The sequence below is a fragment of the Dipodomys spectabilis genome, unplaced genomic scaffold (genome assembly GCF_019054845.1).
Source record: "Dipodomys spectabilis isolate Male_0828 unplaced genomic scaffold, ASM1905484v1 ptg000273l, whole genome shotgun sequence".
Lineage (NCBI taxonomy): Eukaryota > Metazoa > Chordata > Mammalia > Rodentia > Heteromyidae > Dipodomys > Dipodomys spectabilis.
This window is the reverse complement of record NW_024870950.1, coordinates 4,791,910-4,815,579: the sequence shown is the minus strand read 5'-3', so window position 1 is coordinate 4,815,579 and position 23,670 is coordinate 4,791,910. Positions and strand designations below refer to the sequence as shown.

The 23,670-nt window shown below is 44.0% G+C and overlaps 1 protein-coding gene across 2 annotated transcripts; it reads left to right on the top strand.

Annotated features, from left to right (window-relative positions):
• Positions 1–205: 205 nt before the first annotated feature.
• On the top strand, positions 206–23,606 carry Cog4 (component of oligomeric golgi complex 4). 2 transcript variants are annotated; one of them, XM_042700690.1, is made up of 19 exons: positions 206–387; positions 2,807–2,889; positions 4,204–4,318; positions 5,053–5,227; positions 6,921–7,114; positions 9,816–9,921; positions 11,233–11,390; positions 12,311–12,366; positions 13,271–13,404; positions 14,892–15,010; positions 15,541–15,707; positions 16,485–16,650; positions 19,337–19,399; positions 20,717–20,833; positions 21,316–21,408; positions 21,964–22,047; positions 22,256–22,357; positions 22,822–22,950; positions 23,115–23,606. In XM_042700690.1, the coding sequence occupies exons 1-19, from the start codon at positions 232–234 to the stop codon at positions 23,247–23,249; spliced, it is 2,352 nt and encodes a 783-aa protein (XP_042556624.1). In that variant the 5' UTR covers positions 206–231; the 3' UTR covers positions 23,250–23,606. The 2 variants fall into 2 exon arrangements, with proteins under 2 accessions (XP_042556624.1, XP_042556625.1); XM_042700691.1 differs by having other exon boundaries at positions 273–362.
• The last annotated feature ends 64 nt before the right edge of the window (positions 23,607–23,670 follow it).

Genomic DNA, 23,670 nt, shown 5'->3' with positions numbered 1-23,670 from the left:
CCAACTTGCGCCTGAATAGTATATGTAGATAATTTTTACGTGCCTCTCTCTCTGCTTCCACGCCGCATTTAAACTATTTAAATATACGGTATTACTGTAACTAAAATCAAGGTTTAAAGAAAAAAAACTTAAATATTAGCTACTCAGGCACTACTATGGGCAGCCCCAATGACGAGGCGCGCCAACGACCAGGGGTCCTCGCGGACCCGGAAGCACCGAATAGGAACCAAGATGGCTGATGTGGCTTCTCTTCCGAAGTCCGGAGCGCCTCCGCCGCCCGAGGGGGTGGGAGGAGGCGGCTGTTCTGAAATCTCTACCGAGCTCATTCGTTCCCTGACCGACCTGCAGGAGCTGGAGGCTGTGTACGAACGGCTCTGCGGCGAGGAGGTGGGGGGGCTGGAACTCTTTTTCCAGGAGGATCGGGGGCCTGTGGGCATTAGACTGTCAGTGGTGGGAAATCCGGGCTGTGAGCAGCGCTCTCCTGGAAGACGGGGGAGGGAAAGAGACCGAAAGCTTCCTGTGCAAGAAGTGTTAGCGTAGTTGGGTCCTTGGTTAGACATTGTAACTGTCCACTCGGCCTGATGCTCCCACAAGGTTATTTGATCTGATCATCTGGGAGATCAGTACCCTTCTCTCTCTTCCCCCATTCATTTCCCTAGCCCTGTAGTCACTGTAGTGTTTCTCAAGTGAGTAAAGAGAGTATGTGCCCAGTGCCTTCGTTCTCTAAAATTGTATTGACTTACCTGTTGAAAAATGACGAAACACTACCTTCCCATTATTTCATTTAAGCAAGAAGTAGTTGCAAATAAAGTTGAAGAGTTTTAAGAATTCTTGCAGAGAATGATAAGCGGATGTACGTTTAGCATTTCAGTTAAATGCACAGCTTTGTACTTTGTTTCGTTTTAGGATGGTACTGGAGGTTGAACCCAGGGCCTTTGGGCTTGCTAGGCAAGTATTATACCTCTGGGAGTTAATTGTCTTCATGCCTCAGCCTCTGAAGTAGGTTGAATTACAGACACGTATTACCACCACAGTCTGCTAGAACGTTTAAAGCACAGGCACTGTTGTCTTGGACAATTCACTTCATTTCTTCCACCTTATGTTCTGTCAAATAAGGGCATGTACTACTAGATTCTAAGGTTTCTATTGCTTTATAATATCCTGTCTCCTCCTTAACCTGTCCAAGGTAATTGGAAGCTGTCAATTCACTCTCCAATGTCATTTGAGTTCCTAGCCAATCATAAGAAGAGATACAAGCTCTGCTATAAAAGTTTAGTAGCTGTTTTTTCCAAATCACTCTTTAAAAAAGATGAATACAAAAGGCAGTTTCACCCTGGGGGAGAGAAAGTCATTAATATCTTTAAACATTTTGAAATATTAACTTCTGACAACTCTAGGTTTCTGATACTTTTTTTTCCCTACAAGGTGTATTTTTCAATACGGTGTCCTTAACATTTCTAAGCTTGCATTCATTGAGTCCGTACTTTGGAGAAAAGTTAAGTAATTCTTATAGACATAAAAATATTAGTCTTTGTTTCTGACTGTCAGGGGAAGTTTCACTCTATCTCCTACTGAACTATCTTAATAAAAATATCCACCTTCCAGGTGCTGGTGGCTCATACCCATAATCCTAGCTATTCAGGAGGCTAAGATCTGAGGCAGTTTGAAGCCAGCCTGCCCAGCAAAGTCTGTAAGACTTATCTCCTGTAAATTACTCAGAAAAAAAGCCCGAATGGCCCTGTAGATCAAATGGTAAAATGCTAGCCTTAAGCACTGAGTTCAAGCCCAAGGACTGGCAAAAAATAAATATCCCCCTACATCTGAGTTACATTTCAAAGGTATAATGCCAACTTCACGAGTGAAAGGCACTGAGTTCAAACCCCAGTAGCATATACACATGTGCTCGCGCGTGCACACACACACACACATACGCGTGTGCACACACACACACATACACACAAGTCTACTAGTAAATGGCTTTTAAACTGTGCAGTCCAATCAGGTTAAACACTGGGGTTCTCCTGTTTATATTGCACAACATCCTATAAAATACATAATGCTATTCCTATTTTCCAAGTGAAGAAACTGAAGCATAAGGTTACATAAAAGTAGGCATCAGTGACTCAAGCCTGTAATCCTAGTTACTCAGGAGGCTGAAATATAAGGATCACAGTTTGAAGCCAATGCAAGCAAGAAAGTCCATGAAATTAACCACCAAAAAGCCAGAAGTAGAGCTGTGGCTCAAATGGTAGCATGTTAACCATGAGCATAAAAACTCAGCTCCCAGGCCCTGAGTTCAAGCCCCAGGATCAGCACAAAAAAGGGGTGTGGGTTTAGCATACATTGAAGTCGCAGAGTAAATGACTTTACTGAGATAGAATTGTATTTACTACGTACCAAGAAATGACTGCCACTGTGGAAATTTCATTTGTTTAGGTATTATGTGTATTTTTCTACCTGTGTGATGCATTATGATAAAGTTTATTTGCGGTTGGAGATACAGTTCAGTAGTAGACTGCTTGCTTAGCAAGCACTGAGTTTAATCCCCACCACCAATTTTTTTTAATTCTTTTTTAAAAATTAAAAAAAAACTTTCTGCTGATCCAGTAGATGAAATAAGACATACATAAGGAAAGAATTATCATGCATTGTATTAAGTACAGAAACAAAGTATTGTTTAAGTCCAAGGGAGCATAGTAAAAAGAAACAACTTGAAATGGGATTCACCCTTCAAGTAGTTGCTGGGTTAAATAACTCATAAGGATCCTTCTACTCAAGGATAACAAGCTGTTTCTCTGTGTTTCAGAAAGTGGTGGAAAAAGAGCTGGATGATCTTTTGGAACAGCAAAACACTATTGAAAATAAGATGGTCACTCTCCACCGAATGGGGTGAGTCCATGCATCATGGCAAGACTGACTACATTCCTGCAGGGTCCACTAGCTAAGTTATTATTTGTCCTAACTTTGTTATAAACTGCCAATTGAGTTTCAAATGGAGTTTCAAATGGAGTAGCATTACCTCAACATAGGGACGCCTAAGGGTATACAGTTCAGTAGTTTTCAAAGCCTTGGACATAGAAACGTGTTAGAAATACAAATTCCAGGGTCCACCCCCACACTTAATGAATCAGGAACTATGAGTGAAGCCCAGGAATATTTATATAATGTCTGCCAGGTGATTGGATGTGCAGTTCAAGTTTGAGCTTTTGAAGATGCATATTAACTATTCATAAAAATTGCTCTTTTTCTTAGTATCCTCTAACATTCTTTTTTTTTTTTTTTTTTTTTTTTTGTCAGTTGTGGGGCCTGAACTCTGGACCTGGGCACTGTCCCTCAGCTCTTCAGCTCAAGGCTAGTGCTCTACCACTTGAGCCACAGCACCACTTCTGGCTTTTTCTCCTTATGTGGTGCTGAGGAATCGAACCCAGGGCCTCATGCATGCAAGGCAGTCACTCTACCACTGAGCCACCTTCCCAGCCCTCTAACATTCTTGACTAGTGCATTTATGTAACTTAGCTGCTAGGAGAATGTATTCTCTAATTCTCTGGCTATATTTATTTAGGGGTGAATCTAGTAGTTTTAGAATTAATATTTTATTTACCTATTGTTGTAGTGCCAAGGATCAGATCTAAAGTATCATACACACATATACACACACTAGGGGCATAAACATAGCATCATTAAATGCATGCATTAATTACAAGTACATTGAAATTTAGCAATTGTAAATGCACAAAGAAATAAATATGTACTTTAGCACATTTCCTTGGCTGTGATCCCTCTTCCTACCCCAGCCTTCTTACTATTTTATTAAATGTAGGTCTGAGTTCACAGTAAAATAATTTTGGAAGCCAGGCACTTGTTGCCTGTAATCCTAGCTACTCAGGAGGCTAAGATCTGAGGATCACGGTTTGAAGCCAGCCCAGGAAAGGATAGTCCATGAGACTCTTACTTCCAATAAGTTACCAAAAAAAAAAAAATGAGAAGTAGTGTTGTGGCTCAAGTGATAGAGTGGCGTGGCTCAGTGATAGAGTGGTAGCCTGGGGCAAAAGAAGCTCTGAGACAGTGCCCCTGAGTTAAAGCCCCAGGACTGGCACAAAAAAAAAAAAAGTAGAAGGCATAGTCTGCATCTGCAAAACCATTTTCATTTCTTATCACCCTTTGTCCTAATGGATATCTGTCGCTGGCAATTTGTGTCTCCAGTCCCAATCTGCAGCTGATTGAGGGAGATGCTAAGCAGCTGGCTGGAATGATCACCTTTACCTGCAACCTAGCTGAAAATGTGTCCAGCAAAGTCCGTCAACTTGACCTGGCCAAGGTAATCCCATAGAACCGTGTCTGAGTTAGATGGCAGGAAAGAAGCTCTCACATTAGAGACGTTAATAGCACTATCAACTAGAAATCTAATATAAAATGCCAGAGACAGACAGGTATTTCAAAGGAAAATTCCATGCCAGGCACAATGGCCTAACCCTAGCTACTTAAAAGATGGGGAAAGAAGGGCTGGGAAGGCGGCTAAGTGGTAGAGTGCTTGCCTTGTATGCATGAGGCCCTGGGTTCAATTTCTTAGCACCACATAAGTAGAAAAAGCTGGAAGTGGCACTGTGGCTCAAGTGGTAGAGCACTAGCCTTGAGTTGAAGAGCTGAGGGACAGTGCCCAGGCCCAGAGTTCAGGCCCCACAACCAACAAAAGAAAAAAAAAGATGGTGCAAGATGGGGATTAGAAAATTGTAATTTGAGGTCAGCCCAAATTCAGGAGACTCCATTTCATCCAATGGCTGGGCATTGTGGTATGTGCAATTTCCAGGAAAGCACAGTGGCTGGGCACAGTGTGTGCCTGTCATCCCCAGTGAACAGGGAAGCACAAATAGAAGGGCCATATGCTCTACAACCAACAAAAAAAATAACAGTTTTGTGAGTGGTAGGAGTACTGGTTGTATTTGCTAACTGACACTATAAAAGCTCAATGGTTAATTAAATTCGCCTCCTTAATCTCTACCTTGTACGGAGAACAAAACAAACATGATTTCTAAGCATCAAATCTTTTTGCAGAACCGTCTCTATCAGGCCATTCAGAGAGCTGATGACATCTTGGACCTGAAATTCTGCATGGATGGAGTTCAGACTGCTTTAAGGAATGAAGATTATGAGCAGGCTGCAGCCCACATTCATCGATACTTGTGCCTAGATAAGTCAGTCATTGAGCTCAGCCGACAAGGCAAAGAAGGTGGGCATCCCAAACTGTTGATTATGAGTATCTGTAATCTGAATTAGGCAAACTCAACCATGTATTAGAGAAGTTTCCTTTTCTGGTCCTATTTAGGTCCTCACCATCTCAGGGCAGATGTTATTTCCATTTTATGGAAAAAGGAAATGAATTTATACTTAACTGATTCTGTGGCCAGTTGGTTCTTTGCATTAAACCATATTGCCTACTTGAAATTTTTAGCTTGATATTCTGGGCCTTCCATAATCTTTACTCAACCTAAGCAACTATTCTTCATCTTTCTACTTCTTTTTTTTTTTTTTTTTCTTTTTTTTTTTTTTTTTTTGTCGGTCGTGGGGCTTGAACTCTGGGCCTGAACACTGTCCCTCAGCTCTTCAGCTCAAGGCGAGCGCTCTACCACTTGAGCCACAGTGCCACTTCCGGTTTTCTGGTGGTTTATTGGAGATAGGAGTCTCACGGTCTCTCCTGCCCGGGCTGGCTTTGAACCGCGATCCTCAGATCTCAGCCTCCTGAGTAGCTAGGATTACAGGCGTGAGCCACCAGCGCCCGGCTCTTTTTTTTTTTTTTTTTAATCCGTCATGGGACTTGAACTCAGGGCCTGGGTGCTGTCCTTGAGCTCTTTTGATCAAGGCTAGTGCTCTACTACTTTTAGCCACAGCATCACTTCCAGTTTTTGAGTGGGTAATTGGAGATAAGAGTCTCACAGGGACTTTTCTGCTCCAGCTGGCTTCAAACTGCAATCATCAGATCTTAGCCTCCTGAGTAATTAGGATTATAGGTGTGAGCCACTGGTACCTAGCTCACCTTTCTTCTTCTTCTTCTTCTTCTTCTTCTTCTTCTTCTTCTTCTTCTTCTTCTTCTTCTTCTTCTTCTTCTTCTTCTTCTTCTTCTTCTTCCTCTTCCTCTTCCTCTTCCTCTTCTTTTTTTAATTTTTTTTTGCCAGTCATAGGGTTTGAACTCAAGGCCTGAGTACTGTTCCTGAGCTTCTTTTGCTCAAGGCTAGTGCTCTACTACTTTGAGCCACAGCACCACTTCTGACTTTTTCTGTTTATGTGGTACTGAGGAATTGAACCCAGCGCTTCATGAATGCTAGGCAAGCGCTCTACCACTGAGCAACATTCCCAGCCCCTCATCTTTCTACTACTATCCTTACTCAAGTCTCAAAATCATACCCACCTTTTAGAGAGGGCTCCTCACTTTCTAGCAATTCTTTGTACTTTGCAACTTTGAAGAACTTCCTTGGAGCAATTTATCAGAATATTTAATAGATATTTATGTTCAAAACTTTCATTTAAGTGTACCCTCCATGACAGTAGGATCATGGCTGACTTCATCTCTTTAACATCCACACTGCAAGTCTAGTATCTAGCACAGTAAGTGCATAGTACATACTTCTTAGTGAATACTGGTGGCTAGACACTGGTGGCTCACAGTCAGGAGACTCAGATCACAATTAAATTGGATCAGAATTCAAAGCTAGCCTACTCAGGAAAGTCTGTGAGACTCTTTATCTCCAATTAACTGCCAAAAATCCAGAAGTGGAGCTGTGGCTCAAATGGGAGAGCACTAGCATTGAGCAAAAACTCCAGGAACAGTGTCTAAAGCCCTAGGACAAACATTAAAAAAAAAAAAACATGGAGCAGATACAGTACCATTCTTTGCATTAAGTTTCATTTTTCTCCCCATTGAGCAGGAAGCATAATTGATGCCAACCTGAAATTACTGCAAGAAGCTGAGCAACGTCTCAAAGCTATTGTAGCAGAAAAATTTGCCATAGCTACCAAGGAAGGGGATTTGCCCCAGGTGGAACGTTTCTTCAAGATCTTCCCACTGTTGGGTTTGCATGAAGAGGGATTAAGCAAATTCTCAGAATACCTCTGCAAGCAGGTATGGGCCCAGGTTATTTGTCCGGAAAATGATATAGTTCTTTGCCTGGAGAGACTGAATAAGTCCAGTTTTTATGGATTCTTTGTCTTTTCTGCATATGATTTTTTTCTGCTCCTTCTGGAATCTGGCAGAATTGAATGCATGCATTTACTCAACACATTTATTGCCAGCCTATTGATGGCGTAGGCATCTGCTACTACACATTTATTTCCAAAAATGAAAATGCAAGTTCTCTGACAAGTTGAATCATCCTTTTCAAGCTGTTAGTGAGGAACTGGCTCCTTTTAAAAGTAATTGAAAGCCAGATGCTGGTGGCTCATGCCTGTAATCCTAGCTACTTGGGAGGCTGAGATCTGAGGATCGAAGTTCAAAGCCAGCCTGGGTAGGAAAGTCCATGAGACTTATTTCCAATTAACCACCAGAAAACCAGAAGTGGTACTGTGGCTCAAAGTGGAGAGCACTAACCTTGAGCACAAAAGCTCAGAGACAGCACCAGGCCCCAAGTTCAAGCTCCATAACTAACAATCAATTCAATCAATAAATAAGCAATTGAAATTCTTGGTTAATGGTCTCAAGACTTCATAACCATTCTGGAGTCTCAATGGGCTTCAGTTTGATTCTTAGGACTTTAATGCTTTTTATTTTTTTAGTATCAGTATCAGACTTGAAATCAAGGCCCTGTGTTCTCACTTGGCACTTTTCATCACAGTTGGCATTTCATCACTTGAACTCTACCACCAGTCAGACTTTTTGTTGATTAACTGGACATGGAGTCTCATTGACCAACTTTTCTTTGCCCTGTCTGGCTTCTAATTATGATCCTTAGATCTCAGCCTCCTGGGCCATGAGCCAATAATGCCTAATAGTACTTTTCTTCTGTTCAAAATATGGACTACTGCTGAGCACCAGTAGCTTACTCTTGTAATCCTAGCTGCTCAGGAGGCTGAGATCTGCAAATCTCAGTTCAAGGCCAGCCTAGGCAAGAAAATCCATGAGACTTTTTTTTTTTTTTTGGTTAGTTGTGAGGCTTGAACTCTGGGCCTGGGCGCTGTCCCTCAGCTCTTCAGCTCAAGGCTAGCACTCTATCACTTGAGCCATAGTGCCATTTCTGGTTTTCCGAGTGGTTTATTGGAGATAAAAGTCTCACAGACTTTCCTGCCCGGGCTGGCTTTGAACTGCAATCCTTAGATCTCAGCCTCCTGGGTAGCTAGGATTACAGGTGTAAGCCATGAACACCCAGCTTCCATGAGACTCTTACCTCCAATAAACTACTCTGAAAAAAACAGAAGTGGCTCTATGGCTCAAGTGGTGGAGTGCTAGCCTTGAGCACAGGGAGGCTCAGGGACAGCACAAGTTCAAGCCTCTGGACTGGCAAAAAAAAAAAAAATTGAAATTTTAAATGTGTGTGTGTGTGTTAGTGTTGTGTGTGTGTGTGTGTTAAAGGGCTAGCATAATCTCAAAGTAACTGGTTCTCATAAATGGTATCTGTCAAGCTAGGACAAGGAATCTTGGTATTCTGGGGGGGAAGAACTGAGTTCAAGCTCCAATACTGGCATGAAGGAAAAAATAAATAGCTGGGTGTTGGTGGCTCATGCCTGTAATTCTAGCTACTCAGAAGGCTGAGGTCTGTGGAAGGTGGTTGAAAGCCATTGGGGAGAGAAAAAAATCCATGAGACTCTGCTCTCCAATTAAGCACACACACAAAAAAACTAGAATTGGAGGTATGGTTCAAGTGGTAAAGTTCTATTAGCCTTGAACAAAAGGCTAAGGAACAGTACCCAGGCCCTGAGTTCAAGACCCAGTACTAATAAAATATAAAAAAACAAAAACAAAAAGCTTCCATATTACCCAGATTTCTTGTTAAGAATAACAAGCTAAACTTTGAGGAGATTATTACAACTAGGGTCACTCTCCCTTTAGCTAATGACAGCTTGGGTTTGTTGTTATTGTTGTTGTTTAGCTGTGAAACAAGTGTCTATGAACTTTTTAATTTTTTATTGTCTTTATAAAGGTGATATACAGAGGGGTTACAGTTAAATAAGTCAGGTAATAAGTACATTTATTTTTGGACAATGCAACCTCTTCCCATGCTCTCTTCCAGTTTTTCCTTCCCATCCCATCCACAAGTTGGATAGTTCACTTTCAGTCTATACCTAGTTAGTACCTAGTATCTAGTGACTACCACCACTGCATTTGTTGCTAATATTTTGTTTATGTTTTGTTTCTGCTGGCCCTGGGTTTGAACTCAGGGCCTAGGCACTGTTTCTGAGCTTTTGTGCTCAAGACTAGTACTCTACCACTTGAACCACAGCTCCACTTCCAGCTTTTTGGTGGTTAGTTGGAGATAAGAGTCTCACAGACTTTCCTGTCCAAGCTGGCTTTGAACCAAAATCCTCAAACCTCGGCCTCCTAAGTGGCTAGGATTCCAGGCATGAGCCACTGCTGTCTGGCTAACTGTTTATATTTTGGAAGAGAAGGAAAGCATTATTTATCCTTCTGAATGAAAGAAGAGTTATCTCTTTGCTCTAGTTTCTTGCCCTACCTGAACTCACACAGCCCAGATTCTCACCAAGAGAGGTTCCTCCAACCACCAAGAGAACGTACAGGGAAGAAAAACCAGTGGGAGGCCTTTTGGAAAACAAATTTACCCTGCATGAGGCTGGCCTTTGATCTAAGAAGTATATGTGAATTTTGTGCCCAGGTAGCCAGTAAAGCTGAGGAGAACTTACTGTTGGTGCTAGAGTCGGATATGAGTGACCGAAGAGCTGCAGTCATCTTTGCAGACACACTCACTCTCCTGTTTGAAGGTGAGCTTCTTTCTCTACTCTATCTCTACTTTCTCTACATCTGCTTCCTACCCCTCTTCTTTCCCTTCCAGTCTGATGCTTTCAATCTAATCCTATAGTTTACTATGCATTAATGATAGGAGAATTAACTCCCAGATTTAGAATCTGATTAGTAAAATTAATCTCTCCAATATTTTGATCTTCCCTATCTCTTCAGACCCAAGCTCTGTTAAAGTAAATTGAATATAATTTAAAACAAGAAAATTATCTTGACTTCCAAAGATGCTGTTGGAGAGAATAGTCATAATATGATTTCTATTTTTTTTTTTTGGTCAGTCGTGGGGCTTGAACTCTGGGCTTGGGCTGCGCTCTTCAGCTCAAGGCAAGCACTCTATCTCTTGAGCCACAGCGCCACTTCTGGTTTTCTAGTGGTTTTATTAGAGATAAGTCGCCGGAGCGCTGGTGGCTCACGCCTGTAATCCTAGCTCCTCAGGAGGCTGAGATCTGAGGATCGCGGTTCAAAGCCAGCCCGGGCAGGAGAGACCGTGAGACTCCGATCTCCAATAAACCACCAGAAAACCGGAAGTGGCGCTGTAGCTCAAGTGGTAGAGCGCTCGCCTTGAGCTGAAGAGCTGAGGGACAGTGCCCAGGCCCAGAGTTCAAGCCCCACGACCGACAAAAAAAAAAGAGTCTAATGGACTTTCCTGCCTGGGCTGGCTTTGAACCGAGATTCTCAGATCTCAGCCTCCTGAGTAGCTAGGATTACAGGTGTGAGCCACTGACGCCTGGCTTCATAATATGATTTCTTAAATTTCTATTAGTGTCCCAATCATTGCTCATATTTAAGAATTTCCTGCCAGATGCCTATAATCCTAGCTACTCAGGCTGAGATCTGAGGATCACAGTTCAAAGACAGCCCAGACAGAAAAGTCCCTGTGACACTCTTACCTCCAATTAACCACTCAAATACTGGACATTGAGCTGTGGCTGAAAGTGGTAGAGTGCTAGCCTTGAGCAAAAGAGCTCAGGGACAGTCGGGCATCAGTGGCTCAAAGCCATCCCGGGCATGAATGTTGGTGAGACTCTTTATCTCCAATAAACCACTCAAGCGGTAGAGTGCTAGCCTTGAGCTGAAGAGCTGAGGGACAGCCCCCAAGCCCAGAGTTCAGGCCCCACAACCAACCCAAAAAAAAAAAATTCTTAGCACCACCTGGAACTATTTGTGAGGGATCATTTTGGTAATGAAGTAACTGAAGAGGATTGAGTTAAACCTAGGTTAGTCTTGGATAGAAAGGAGGGAAGAATGTTTGGAATTGCCTCTCTCACTTCTAGGAATTGCCCGCATTGTGGAGACTCACCAACCCATAGTGGAGACCTATTATGGACCCGGGAAACTTTATACCCTAATCAAATATCTTCAAGTGGAGTGTGACAGACAGGTGGAGAAGGTGGTAGACAAGTTCATCAAGCAGAGGGATTACCACCAGCAGGTGAGCAGGGGAAGCTACCAGTGGTTTGGAAGCAACTTTGGCCAGGGACATTGAGAAGAATAAATTAGAAAAAAAGAACAGCAACAAAAGATAGGAAAAGAGCAAATACTGAATTCACACTAGCCTTTGTCTTGTCTATTTCCACCTTACTTTGGTTTTTTTGTTTTTTTTTTTGGTCCGGTCGTGGGGCCTGAACTCTGGGCCTGGACGCTGTCCCTCAGCTCTTCAGCTCAAGGCTAGCACTCTACCACTTGAGCCACAGCATCACTTCCGGTTTTTTTCTTTTTTGCTTATGTGGTGCTAAGAAATTGAACCCAGGGCCTCATGCATGCAAGGCAAGTGCTCTATCACTGAGCCACCTTCCCAGCCCCTCCACCTTACTTTGGACTTATATTGTCAATGTGATGATGGGCTCGGTACAGGACTGAAAAGAAAATGGGGCTTCCTGAAAGAACACAACAGAAACCTTAGACCAATTTTCTAATACAGTGTGCCATAGTGTACCCTCTATTGATACAGATTTTCTTTCCTAAGATTCTAGTTTTTGTTTTGAATCTCCTCTTAATTCTTTACTGCTAAAGATAACATTTGCTTTTGGGGACTTTATTTTTCCATATCTATGAGCAGAGGGAGCAAAAATAGTACATAGGAATCCTTAACACAATTATATCTCCAAAATTCCAGACTAGGACACTATAATACAGAGTCATCCATTGGAACACTATTAGCATTACTTTTAAGTGCAATAGCTAATCTTTAGCCCATCATCCCAAAAGTCCACCTCTGGCTTACAGGAAAAGTAAGCCTGGTGAGCAAGTTGAACCTAAATGTTCTTGTATGCTAAAAGTTTAGAGGGATCAGCAGGAGACAGATAGTTGGAAGACGGGGAAGAGAATTCTCATTTCTATGGTATGTTGCAGTTTCGACTTGTCCAGAGCAACTTGAGAAATCCTTCAACAGAAAAAATTGAACCAAGGTAATTATCACTTCTGCCTTTTTGGCTGTAATTAGAGCTAAGATCTCAGATTTGTCTGCCCAGGCTGGCTTCAAACCTTGATCCTCAGACCTAAGCTGCTTTTTTTTTTTTTTTTGGTCATGGGGCTTGAACTCTGGGCCTGAGTGCTGTCCCTCAGCTCTTCAGCTAAAGGCTAGCACTCCACTACTAGAGCCACAGCGCCACTTCTGGCTTTTTCTGTTTATGTGATGCTGAGGAATCAAACCCAGGGCCTCATGCATGCAAGGCAAACATTACCACTGAGCCACCTTCCCAGCCCCAGACCTAAGCTTCTTGAGTAGATAGGATTATAGGTGTAAGCCACCAGTGCAAAGTTTGGGGTAGTGTATTTTCTTTCACCTGAGGTACAGGCACAGATAATTCTTCTACTTAGCCATGGCAGAATTTTAAGGAGTAAGTAATTTAGTTGAAACAGATATGTGGACAATGTAGTTGGCAACTATCTCATAACTAGGACAGCACAGCCAGCATGAGCTTCTGGCAGAGCTACTCTTGCGTGCATGCGTGCGTGCGTGTGTGCGTGTGTGTTGGTGCGCATGTGTACATGCACGCACTGATAGTGGGGCTTGAACTCATGGTTTGGGAGCTGTCCCTGGACTTTTGTGATCAAGGCTAGAACTCCACTACTTGAGCCACAGCTCCACTTCCACCTTTCTTAGTAGTTAATTGGAGGTAAGAGTCTCACAGACTTGCCTACCTGGGCTGGCTTCAAACTGCAATCCTCAGATCTCAGCTTCCTGAATAGCTAGGATTATAGGTGTGAGCACCAATGCCTAGCAGTTACTTTTACAGGCCCAAAGGGGATGGAGAATTAGAAACTCTTTGTCCTTAAAGCTCTTCTTATTCCTTCGGCTCTGTGTTTCAGGGAACTGGACCCCATCCTTACTGAAGTCACTCTAATGAATGCCCGCAGTGAGCTATACTTACGCTTCCTCAGGAAGAGAATCAGCTCAGATTTTGAGGTGGGGGACTCCATGGCCTCCGAAGAAGTAAAGCAAGGTAAAATATGTTTCTCATATTCTGTAAACCACAGATCTCTTGCTAAGGAAATAACAAAGCCTCAGTGCATCTCTGGCCAACTTGACTCTCATCTAATCATTTTATTTAAGTTTTTGTTTTTTTTTTGAGATATGTACAGGTTTTAAAGAACCTGTACAATGCCAGGCACTGGTGGCTCATGCCTATAATCCTAGCTACTCAGGAGGCTGAGAGCTGAGGATCACAGTTCAAAGCCAGCCTGGTCAGGAAAGTCCATGAGATTCTTACCTCCAATTAACCACCAAACAAGCCAGGAATGGAGCTGTAACTCAAGTGATAGAGTGCCAACATTGAGCAAAAAGGCTAAGGGACAGAGCCTAGACCCTGTATTCAAGTACCAATACCAGCCACATAGTGAGACCCTGTTTCAAAATAAAACAACTATTCAATACAAAGAAAGCCTTCCACTCAACTCCTTTTTCAGTGTTCCAGTTCTACAAGTCACAAATTTTGAAGAGGTAAATGATATTTAAAAAAAGATAAGACCGGGTAATCTCATTAATAGTTAAGTTCTCCAGGGTTATTGTTTTGAGATCAGGTCTCATTATGCCTCGGCTGCTCTCGAATTCTTCCTTAGCACATTCTCCCACCTCAGTCTCTTCAGTAGCCTGGCCTAATGCTACTGAACCTAGCTGACTGCCCGAGTTTCTTTTCTTTTCTTTTCTTTTTTGCCAGGGGTGGGCTTGAACTCATGGCCTGGGTGCTGTCCCTGAGCTTTTTCACTCTAGGCTAGCAGTCTACCACTTTGAGCCCCAGCACCATTCTAGGTTTCTGGTGGTTAAAGAGTCTTATGGCCTTTCCTGCCCAGGCTAGCTTCAAACTAGCCTTCTGAGTAACTAAGATTACAGGCATGAGCTACTGCTGCCTGGCTCTGTCCAATGGCACATACCTATATCCTCAGTTACTCCAAAGGCTAAGACAGGAGGTCTCTTGAGCCCAGGAGTTTAGGTCAGACTAAACCACATAGCAAAACTTAGGGAGGAGAGTAAGAGAGTGGAGAGAAGGAGGGAAGTAAAGGGAGAGGGAGAGAATTACAAAGTACAATGAAGTTAATATATAGGAAAAAAAATAAGATATTTAAAAAGAACAAAAAGTACTGTGATTATAGCCAAGTAATATATGAACCTATTTGGGAGGAAGATTAGAAGAGGACATGAATAAAAGTGAAAATGTTACTCCATTGCCCTTGGGGAAAAAAAGTGAATATTCGGGCTGGGAAGGTAGCTCAGTGGTAGAGTGTTTGCCTCCCATGCATGAGGCCCTGGGTTCAATTCCTCAGCACCACATAAACTGAAAAAAGCTGGAAGTGGTGCTGTGGTTCAAGTGGTAGAGCACTAGCCTTGAGCTGAAGAGCTCAGGGACAGTGCCCAGGCCCAGAGTTCAAGCCCCACAACAGACAAAAACAAAAAGAAAAAAAAGTGAATATTCCTTTCTTGGCTGTTCCCTAGAGCACCAGAAGTGCCTGGACAAACTGCTCAATAATTGCCTACTGAATTGTACCATGCAAGAGCTAATTGGCTTATATATTACCATGGAAGAGTACTTCATGAGGGAGACTGTTAATAAGGTAGGACACAGAACACATCTCTTACAAATGAGGCTGCCATCTAAGAAACCAAGTTGAAGGAAATGATTGAGGCTTGTCATGTTTCTTGATTCTGCTCTGAAAATATCTGCATGCATGCATGCAGACTGCGAGGCATTGCTTTATACAGTAAGAGGAGTCTTTGGAGTTATCATACTTTGCATATACTTCTAGCATTTGCATAGACGTCTAGCATTACAATAAAACCAGCTCAGCTCCCCATAGAATCTACTTGTTCCCTGCTTCCACCTCCCTATAGGTATGTGGATGAGGAGTCTCTCTTAGTGTGTGTGGCCTCTCCTATGTCCAGCCTCCTAAGTAATGGATGTTCCCAGGGCTAAGGCCTTAAATATTAAATTTCCTAATGTAGTGTTCAGTAGAGGCTAGAATAAGCCATGTAAGGAAAAATATGGGAAAGGTATAGAAAAAGGTGCAGAACCAGGACCAGTGAACCAAAACCATGTAGAATGTGTAGAACTAGAATGTTTACTGAGTATTTTACCTTTGGATAGGCTGTGGCCCTGGATACCTATGAGAAGGGCCAGTTGACATCCAGCATGGTGGATGATGTCTTCTACATCATTAAGAAGTGCATTGGGCGGGCTCTCTCCAGCTCTAGCATCGACTGTCTCTGTGCTATGATCAACCTCGCCACCACTGAACTGGAGGATTACTTCAAGTATGGCTGATTGGCTTTCTAGGCCCAAAGGTCTTAGTTATAGTTGATTCCTGTGACCCATTTGTTTCTTCTCTTTTTGCTTATGATTTTTTTTTAAGTTTATCAGGATTTGTTTTAGTAATAAATGGTAAAGATGGGGAGAAATGGGAGAAACATTTCCTGCTCCCCATGCAGAAATGGGAATTAAAGATACTGCTTATGATTCACTACACCTCCTCCTTAAACACTAGTTGGATATAGTGGTACATGCCTGCCATTCTGTCTTATGTGGGATCAGGATGATCATAGTTCTAGGCGAACCCAGGCAGGAAAAAATAAAAGTCCATAAGAATCCATCTCAGTGGGAAAAACTGTGGACACATGGCCTGTCATGACAGCTACCACAGAAAGCCTAAAATAGGTGGATCATGGTCCAGGCATTCTTCTTGGCAGGAAATAAGACCCTATCTCAAAAATAAGTGCAATAAAGGCCTGGAGCCATGGCTTAGCAGTAGAGCACATGGCTAGCAAGCATGAGGCTCTGAGTTCAAACCCCAGTATCCCTCACCAAAAACCTTGCCATTCTCCTCTATATATACTTATCTTAGTGTTCTTGAGGGAGCATTGCTCACTGTCATACCCAGGCTCCTGAGAGGTGTCCTACAGTGGTCTCTAGGATTGGTTATCTCCCCCAAAAGAGCAACTGGAGCAGCTAGAGCACAGAGAGGGTGCTTAGCCCTGCTGTCCAAAAGCCAGGTTGAGCATTATCACTCTACATGTGTCATCCTGCCCCCCCAGGAATGTTCTGCATAACAAGCTACGGATGGGCTTCCCAGCCACCACCTTACAGGACATCCAGCGCGGGGTGACCAGTGCTGTGAACATCATGCACAGCAGCCTTCAGCAGGGAAAATTTGACACCAAAGGCATCGAGAGCACTGACGAGGCCAAACTGTCCTTCCTGGTAGGTGGCCCCACAGGTTGGAGTTGGGTTTCTCTAGACAAGTTAAGCTGTGGACTGGATAGGTCAGCTTTGAGCATTTGCCTGGCAGGCATAAGGTCCTGCATTCAATCCCCAGCTGCAGAGAGGTTAAATTATGACCTCTAAGCCACGCTGTAAGAAGTTCCTCCTAGAAGGTTCTACCACCCTTTCTTACCTAGGAACCTATTCTGAGTAGCCAGAGCCAGGAGATGCACTTGTCCCTGCAAGAAGCTAAGGCTCCTCAGCTTTCCTGAGTGCTTCTTCCTAAGACCTCTACCCAGCTGTTCAAGGGCTCCTCAGTATTTGGCTTGTCAAGCAACTGCCACAAGACCAAACTGTAACATCTATACCAAGCCTTCATACTGCTTCTGTAAGGAAAGGTCCAGGGTATTGGTGGTTGTCAATCCTTTAGGCCTATCAAGACTAGTTTTCTGTCACGTTCTTCTGGAAGGAGTCTCTACTGAAGACCTTAGCACTGGGCGTGGTAGCCCACCCATAAAGGGCAACTCTGGGCATGGGCGCTGTCCCTCAGCTCTTCAGCTCAAGGCAAGCACTCTACCAGTTGAGCCACAGCACCACTTCTGGTTTTCTGGTGGTTTATTGGAGATAAGATTCTCACGGAGGCTGGGCGCTGGTGGCTCACGCCTGTAATCCTAGCTACTCAGGAGGCTGAGATCTGAGGATCGCGGTTCAAAGCCAGCCTGGCCAAGAGAGACCGTGAGACTCCTATCTCCAATAAACCACCAGAAAACCGGAAGTGGCACTGTAGCTCAAGTGGTAGAGCACTTGCCTTGAGCTGAAGAGCTAAGGGACAACGCCCAGGCCCAGAGTTCAAGCCCCACGACCGACAAAAAAAAAAAAAAAAAAAAGATTCTCACGGAGTTTCCTGCCCGGTCTGGCTTTGAAATATGATCCTCAGATCTCAGCCTCCTGAGTAACTAGGATTACAGGTGTGAGCCACCAGCACCCAGCTGTCACATACTTTCTTGACATGAAGGGAACAGTGCTGTCACAGGCTTATTGTACTCCATCCTTCACACTGACTAAACTCTCAGTTTAGCTCCTAAAGTTCAGAGGCTAGAAGAACCATCCAATAACAGGACTTAAGCAACAGTCCACAGAGTATATACATTTTTCTAGAAGAAATCCTTAGCTTCTATCAGATTCTTACAGCCAACTGTTCTGGCTGTTGTTTTCGGAGCCAAGGTTACTAATATCTCATCTGCAAGCAGGGGAACCACAGTAGCCCTTAAATAGATCCAATATGAAGGCTGCTTCAGTGAAGCCACTATCTTCCTGGCATTAAAAATGCTTTCCTTGGGCATGAGTTCTATCCATCTGGGATAATTTTCTCCCCACCAAAAAGGAAAATCAGCTCCAAGAACTGTTTGCCTCTGAAATGTGGTACCTTTGGAGAACTCTGACAAAATTTCCGGCATCATATGATGATGAACTGACAAACTTTTTTATTTTGTTTACATTTTTCCCTCATTTCTGTGCTCAGAAGCTTTCATTGGCTTCTTGCAACCTACCATATCAAAGCTAAATATCTTTGCTTGGTTGGTTTTGTGTGTGTATGTGTGTGCATGCATGTACATACACATCCTAGGACTTGAGCTCAGGGCATGAATGCTGTCCCAGGGCTTTTTTTTTTTTTTTTTTTTTTGCTCAAGGCTAGTACTCTACTACTTGAGCCACATCTCCACTTCTGGCTTTTTGGTTAGTTGATTGGAGGTACAAGACTCACAGAGTTTCCAGCCCAACCTGACTTTGAACCACAGTCCTCAGATCTTAGCCTCCTGAGTAGCTAAGATTACAGGCAGGAGCCACCAGCACCAAGCAATTTGGTTGTCCTCTAAGTCCTCCTAAACCTTCTCCCTTCCTGTTTTCCATCCAGTCCTGTTTTCTACCACTGGATCCACCCATGTCCACAAGGCTGGCCAGTGTGCCTTTGCTTAATTTGTTGGTCCATTAGGGTCCTCCATTCAGAAGGTTTCATTGTTGGAAGGAATAGAAGCTATATCCAAAAAGAAAAGTGATGCTAAATACTTGGTGACAAGATTTCTAGTTTTCCTAATACCAAGCACTTAAAATGTCATCTCTCCCAACACATGGTCTATTTTATGACATTTTGATTCCTTTGGCTGTCAAGATAACTTCGCCAACTGTACTGACAAATCATTTGCCAGAAGCAGGGAATAAGCCCAATGAGTCCATGCTTACAAGGACTGTCAATACAAGGGAAACTTTGAAATCAATACCATTTGAACCCAATCCATTTTTTCCTCCTGACAACTATTCTTAGTGCCCTAAGTGCCTTGGAAACATTTATGTTGCAGCCTTCATCCTTCTGCAGTTATGACAGTGCAGTTATTTCCCTGGAAACTTGTGATGTTTGCTGGTTTTTATGTGCCATCTTTAGCTTTACCCATCTGCACTCAGTAACTAAGCAGCACCAAGAGCAGCATGATTCTTCAACATTGACTGTGGGATGCCAGCATGAGATCTGAGCATCCCACCTAATCACAGTGATGCGGGCTTTTGTGAGCCGAGTCTAGCCAGCCGTAGTCTGACCCACAGGGAATGCAACTATCAGCCAATCTGGCCATTGGAGTAGACAGCGTACCCAGTAAGTAGGATGTCATGTTCTTCCTTCCTCATCTCTCAGGTGACTCTGAACAACGTGGAAGTCTGCAGTGAAAACATCTCCACTCTCAAGAAGACTCTGGAGGTACAGGGGAAATTGTCTATGAGCTTTCAGCAGCTGTAGCCACCCAGTGTGAGAGAGAGCCCTATGAACCATGCCGGTGGGGACAGATGCACTCCCTGACATATAGCCATACTTGCTGGGTTTCATTGTGATTGATATGGTAGAAAGGCCTCTATGGATCTGTGAGGAAAGCTCCAGCACAGGAGTTGGGAAGTCAGAATTCAAATCATATCATCTAACACATAGTGTTGGCATGTGACATTTGGCAAGTTCTATAACTCCCTGAGGCTCAGTTTTCTCATCTATAAAATGAGATACAGATCTCCACTCAGCCCTATTTTTGGTTTTTGGGTGCTCTAATGAAAACAGGGTTGAAAAGTTGATTTTTAAAAGTTCTTTTTAGAATCAACAGTACGACTACTCAGAACAGTTAAAATTTTTGTTTTTATAAACCTAGAGAATATTCATTATGACATAAGTTAAATTACTGTGCTTTAAGTAATGTAACATAGTTCTTTCATAATATACAGTTAACTTGTTAGATTTATTTTACTTCTGAATTCTAGAAATTACTTCATTTTATTTCAAAATTTTCAAGTACATAAAACATGGAATAGTAAAAATCTAGCTTCAGTCTTTGTCCTTTGCACCCTGTTTCTTCATTTGTAATCATTTAAAGTGGATGGCTTTTAATAAAAATTTGTTTTAACAAATTACTTGATTTGTCAGGCGTCAGTGGCTCGTGCCTATAAGACTAGCTACTTAGGAGGTTGAGATCTGAGGATCACAGTTCAAAGCCAGCCCAGACAGGAAACTCCATGAGACTCTTATCTCCAGTAAAACCACTCAGAAAACCAGAAGTGGTGCTATGGCTCAGGTGGTAGATCCCTTGCCTTGAGCTGAAGAGCTGAGGGACAGAGCCCAGGCCCAGAGTTCAAGCCCCATGACCGACAAAAAAAAATTATTTGATTTGGGCTGGGCATGTAAACCAGTAGTAGAACACTTGCTCAACATGTACAAGGTTGTTGATTCAGTCCCCAACACTCACTGCAAAAAAATAAAAACAAATGGAAAAGTACTTTTTATAACAAAGCCCTCTATAAATGTAAGAAATTAGATAAAGTTCACCAAACCTTGCACAAAGTCAGTTGCTATGTTAGTTTTGGTTTTTGGTCTTTGTTGTTGTTCCTTTAGTACGTACCAGGACTTGAACTCAGGGCCTCACACTTGCTTGGCTAACTTGCTCTGCTGGTATTCTACCACTTGAGCCATGCTTCCAGCTCAAATCTCCACTTGATATAGATGCATTCAGTTGTCTAAAGCCATGTTCTCCCCTAGAGTGACTGCACCAAGCTCTTCAGCCAGGGCATTGGAGGAGAGCAGGCTCAGGCCAAGTTTGACAGCTGCCTTTCTGAGTTGGCTGCAGTGTCCAACAAATTCCGAGACCTTTTGCAGGTAAGCCCCAGGTTGAGCTGCTACCTGGAGGTGACTGGTTTACCATGGCCTCCATGGAGCACAGGAGGAAGGAGAAACATGTAAGCCACCGAGTTATATAAATCCCTTGAAACTAAAGGTTTTTCAGCAGCATAGTTGTCAGATTGACAAACCAGGATCTGACCAATCTCCACTTGGCCCCCAAATGGCAAGAGTGTTCAGAAAGATGCTCAGAAGAAATGAACAGTGTGGTTACCTGTTCTTGACCTTAATCCCAGGTACTGCCCAGCACCAGACACTATGGAATCTTTTCAGAGCTAGGATAATCTCACGACTCATCTGGTCCTGAATCTTCATAGTTGTGTAAAAGATTATCTGGCCTCTATTAATATGATTCCCTTCTCTGCTTCCCACAGGGCCTGTAGAGAACCTCAGCTTCGATAGGACCCTGCAGTTGAGGGAGGGGTGGGTTTGTGTCTGATTGTCTCTGTGCTGTCCTACAGGAAGGGCTGACGGAGCTCAACACCACAGCAGTCAAGCCACAGGTTCAGCCTTGGATCAACACCTTTCTCTCCGTCTCTCATAACATCGAGGAGGTCAGCTAACAGCTACAAGCTCAGTCTTCCTCAGCCCCCAAATCCAAGGAGGGCAGTGGGATCATGGGAAGAGACTAGACCTTACATGCTGCCCAGCTCACGTTCCTCTCCATCAAAGACTAGGTGCCTCCCAGGAAATGGTTGGCTTTAGTCAGAAGAGCTCAAAGAGACATGTGACAAGAGTTTGCCTTGACCTGACTCATCTTATATCAAGGCTCTTGTTAGCCCACTTTACAGAGACTTAGGAGCTTTCTTTCCCTGACCTAGTGAGTCACCCCTGTACAGCATAAACTGCAAGAGGGAACACATGGCCAGGAACCTTGCCCCAGTGTGTGCGGCTGCTGCCCCCCAGAACTGCTTGCTGGGTAGAGGTACAGTGCCCTAGCAGTTACTGCCAGCCTGGAGCCCAAGCTAGTTTTAAACTGGTGGTGTCAAAAGCTAATGGGAGGAATGACCTCTTAAATCATTTGCCTGAAAGAGCTGAGGTAGGTGGAGGTAATGATAACTAGGAAGAAAGAAGCTCCTGGTAATTCCCCCCTTGCTTTCTGAAAATAGGAAGAATTCAATGACTATGAGGCCAATGACCCCTGGGTACAGCAATTCATCCTAAACCTGGAGCAGCAAATGGCAGAATTCAAGGTGAGCAGGTACTTGTGGAATTACCGTCTCTGCCCCTACCAGCAGCCTGTGGCTATTCATTATAGCTCTAAGACTGCAAAAACCCCACCACACCCCAACCTCTGAAACACTCCTCATGACCCACATCCCTGTCCCCTGCCACTGAGGACTGCAGTGTAGAGGTAGAGGGGCTTGGAGGGACCTCCACTGATGTCAAGCCTCTATGCAGGCCAACCTGTCTCCAGTCATCTATGACAGCCTGACCGGCCTCATGACGAGCCTTGTCGCCGTCGAGCTGGAGAAAGTGGTGCTGAAATCCACCTTCAATCGGGTAAGGGCAAAGGGGTAAGCCTGAGGAAGACAAGTCATGCCACCCTAGGATTTGTGTCCTCTCTACTACTTGTAGGCCTTGCATATCCTCACCCAGTCCTGTCCTGGCTTTTGAGACACTAGAACAAACTAGAGCCACAGGGTACCACCTGAGGCCAAAATACCCTTGCCTTGCAGGTCTTCTGGTCACAAGGCAAGGCTTTATTAAAAATAACAGTTTAAGGGGCTGGGAAGGTGGCTCAGTGATAGAGCGCTTGCCTTGCATGCATGAGGCCCTGGGTTCGATTCCTCAGCACCACATAAGCAAAAAAAGCCGGAAGTGGCACTGTGTGGCTCAAGTGGTACAGTGCTTGCCTTGAGCTGAAGAGCTGAGGGACAGCGCCCAGACCCAGAGTTCAGGCCCTACAACCAGCAAAAAGAAAAAGAAAAAAAAAGTGTTTAAATAGGGCTTGTGTTTTCCCATAGCTGGGTGGTCTGCAGTTTGACAAGGAGCTGAGGTCACTCATTGCTTATCTGACAACTGTGACAACTTGGACTATCCGAGACAAGTTTGCCCGGCTTTCCCAGATGGCTACGATCCTCAATCTGGAGCGGGTATGTGGGGCACCCTCAGCATAGCCAGGGAAAGGTGACTGGAAAAATGCAAAGGAACCCTGCAACTCCCTCATGCCCACTAGCAATCCAGCTCCGCAGGGCACCTTCTCCCTTCCCTCAGGATAGTCCCTGCCCTGCTGACTGGTTTCTGTTCTTCCTCACAGGTGACAGAGATTCTAGATTACTGGGGTGCCAACTCTGGCCCTTTGACTTGGCGCCTCACTCCTGCTGAAGTGCGCCAAGTGCTGGCTCTGCGCATAGATTTCCGCAGTGAGGACATTAAGAGGCTGCGCCTGTAGATGATAGGGGGAGTCCACCTGGCCCTTCAAACCTCAGGGCCTACTCCCTGAGTAGCTGCAGACAAACAGGTGAGCTGACAGCACAGACTGTACCACTGCCGAGAGCCAGAAACAAGGCCTGGCCACCCTCAGACCTGACTGGGTGGGACTTTAGAACAACCTGTCCCCATTGAGAGAAGTGGGAGAGCCAGAGCAGACAGCAGACAGCCGTCAGCGTCCCAGCCACTGGGCCTTCTCACTCTCACACTACAGCAATGGCACTGCCCCTGCCAGCCTTGGAGAGCATCCGGGGACTTGGGAATTGGGTTTCACTTCAAGGCAAGGTTGATGCTAATGAATAAACATCAGAATAAGACACTGCTTGGAAAGGCCTGTGTGCTGATTCCAGTGAGGGCTAGCTGCCCCGGGGCAGGGTGATACC

Bases quoted from the DNA above. Each gene is read 5' to 3' on its own strand.
- Cog4 (XM_042700690.1), top strand. From the start codon at position 232: ATGGCTGATGTGGCTTCTCTTCCGAAGTCCGGAGCGCCTCCGCCGCCC. The intron at 13,405-14,891 runs GTAAAATATGTT...GCTGTTCCCTAG, and splicing joins CTCCGAAGAAGTAAAGCAAG to AGCACCAGAAGTGCCTGGAC. The intron at 15,708-16,484 runs GTATGGCTGATT...CTGCCCCCCCAG, and splicing joins GAACTGGAGGATTACTTCAA to GAATGTTCTGCATAACAAGC.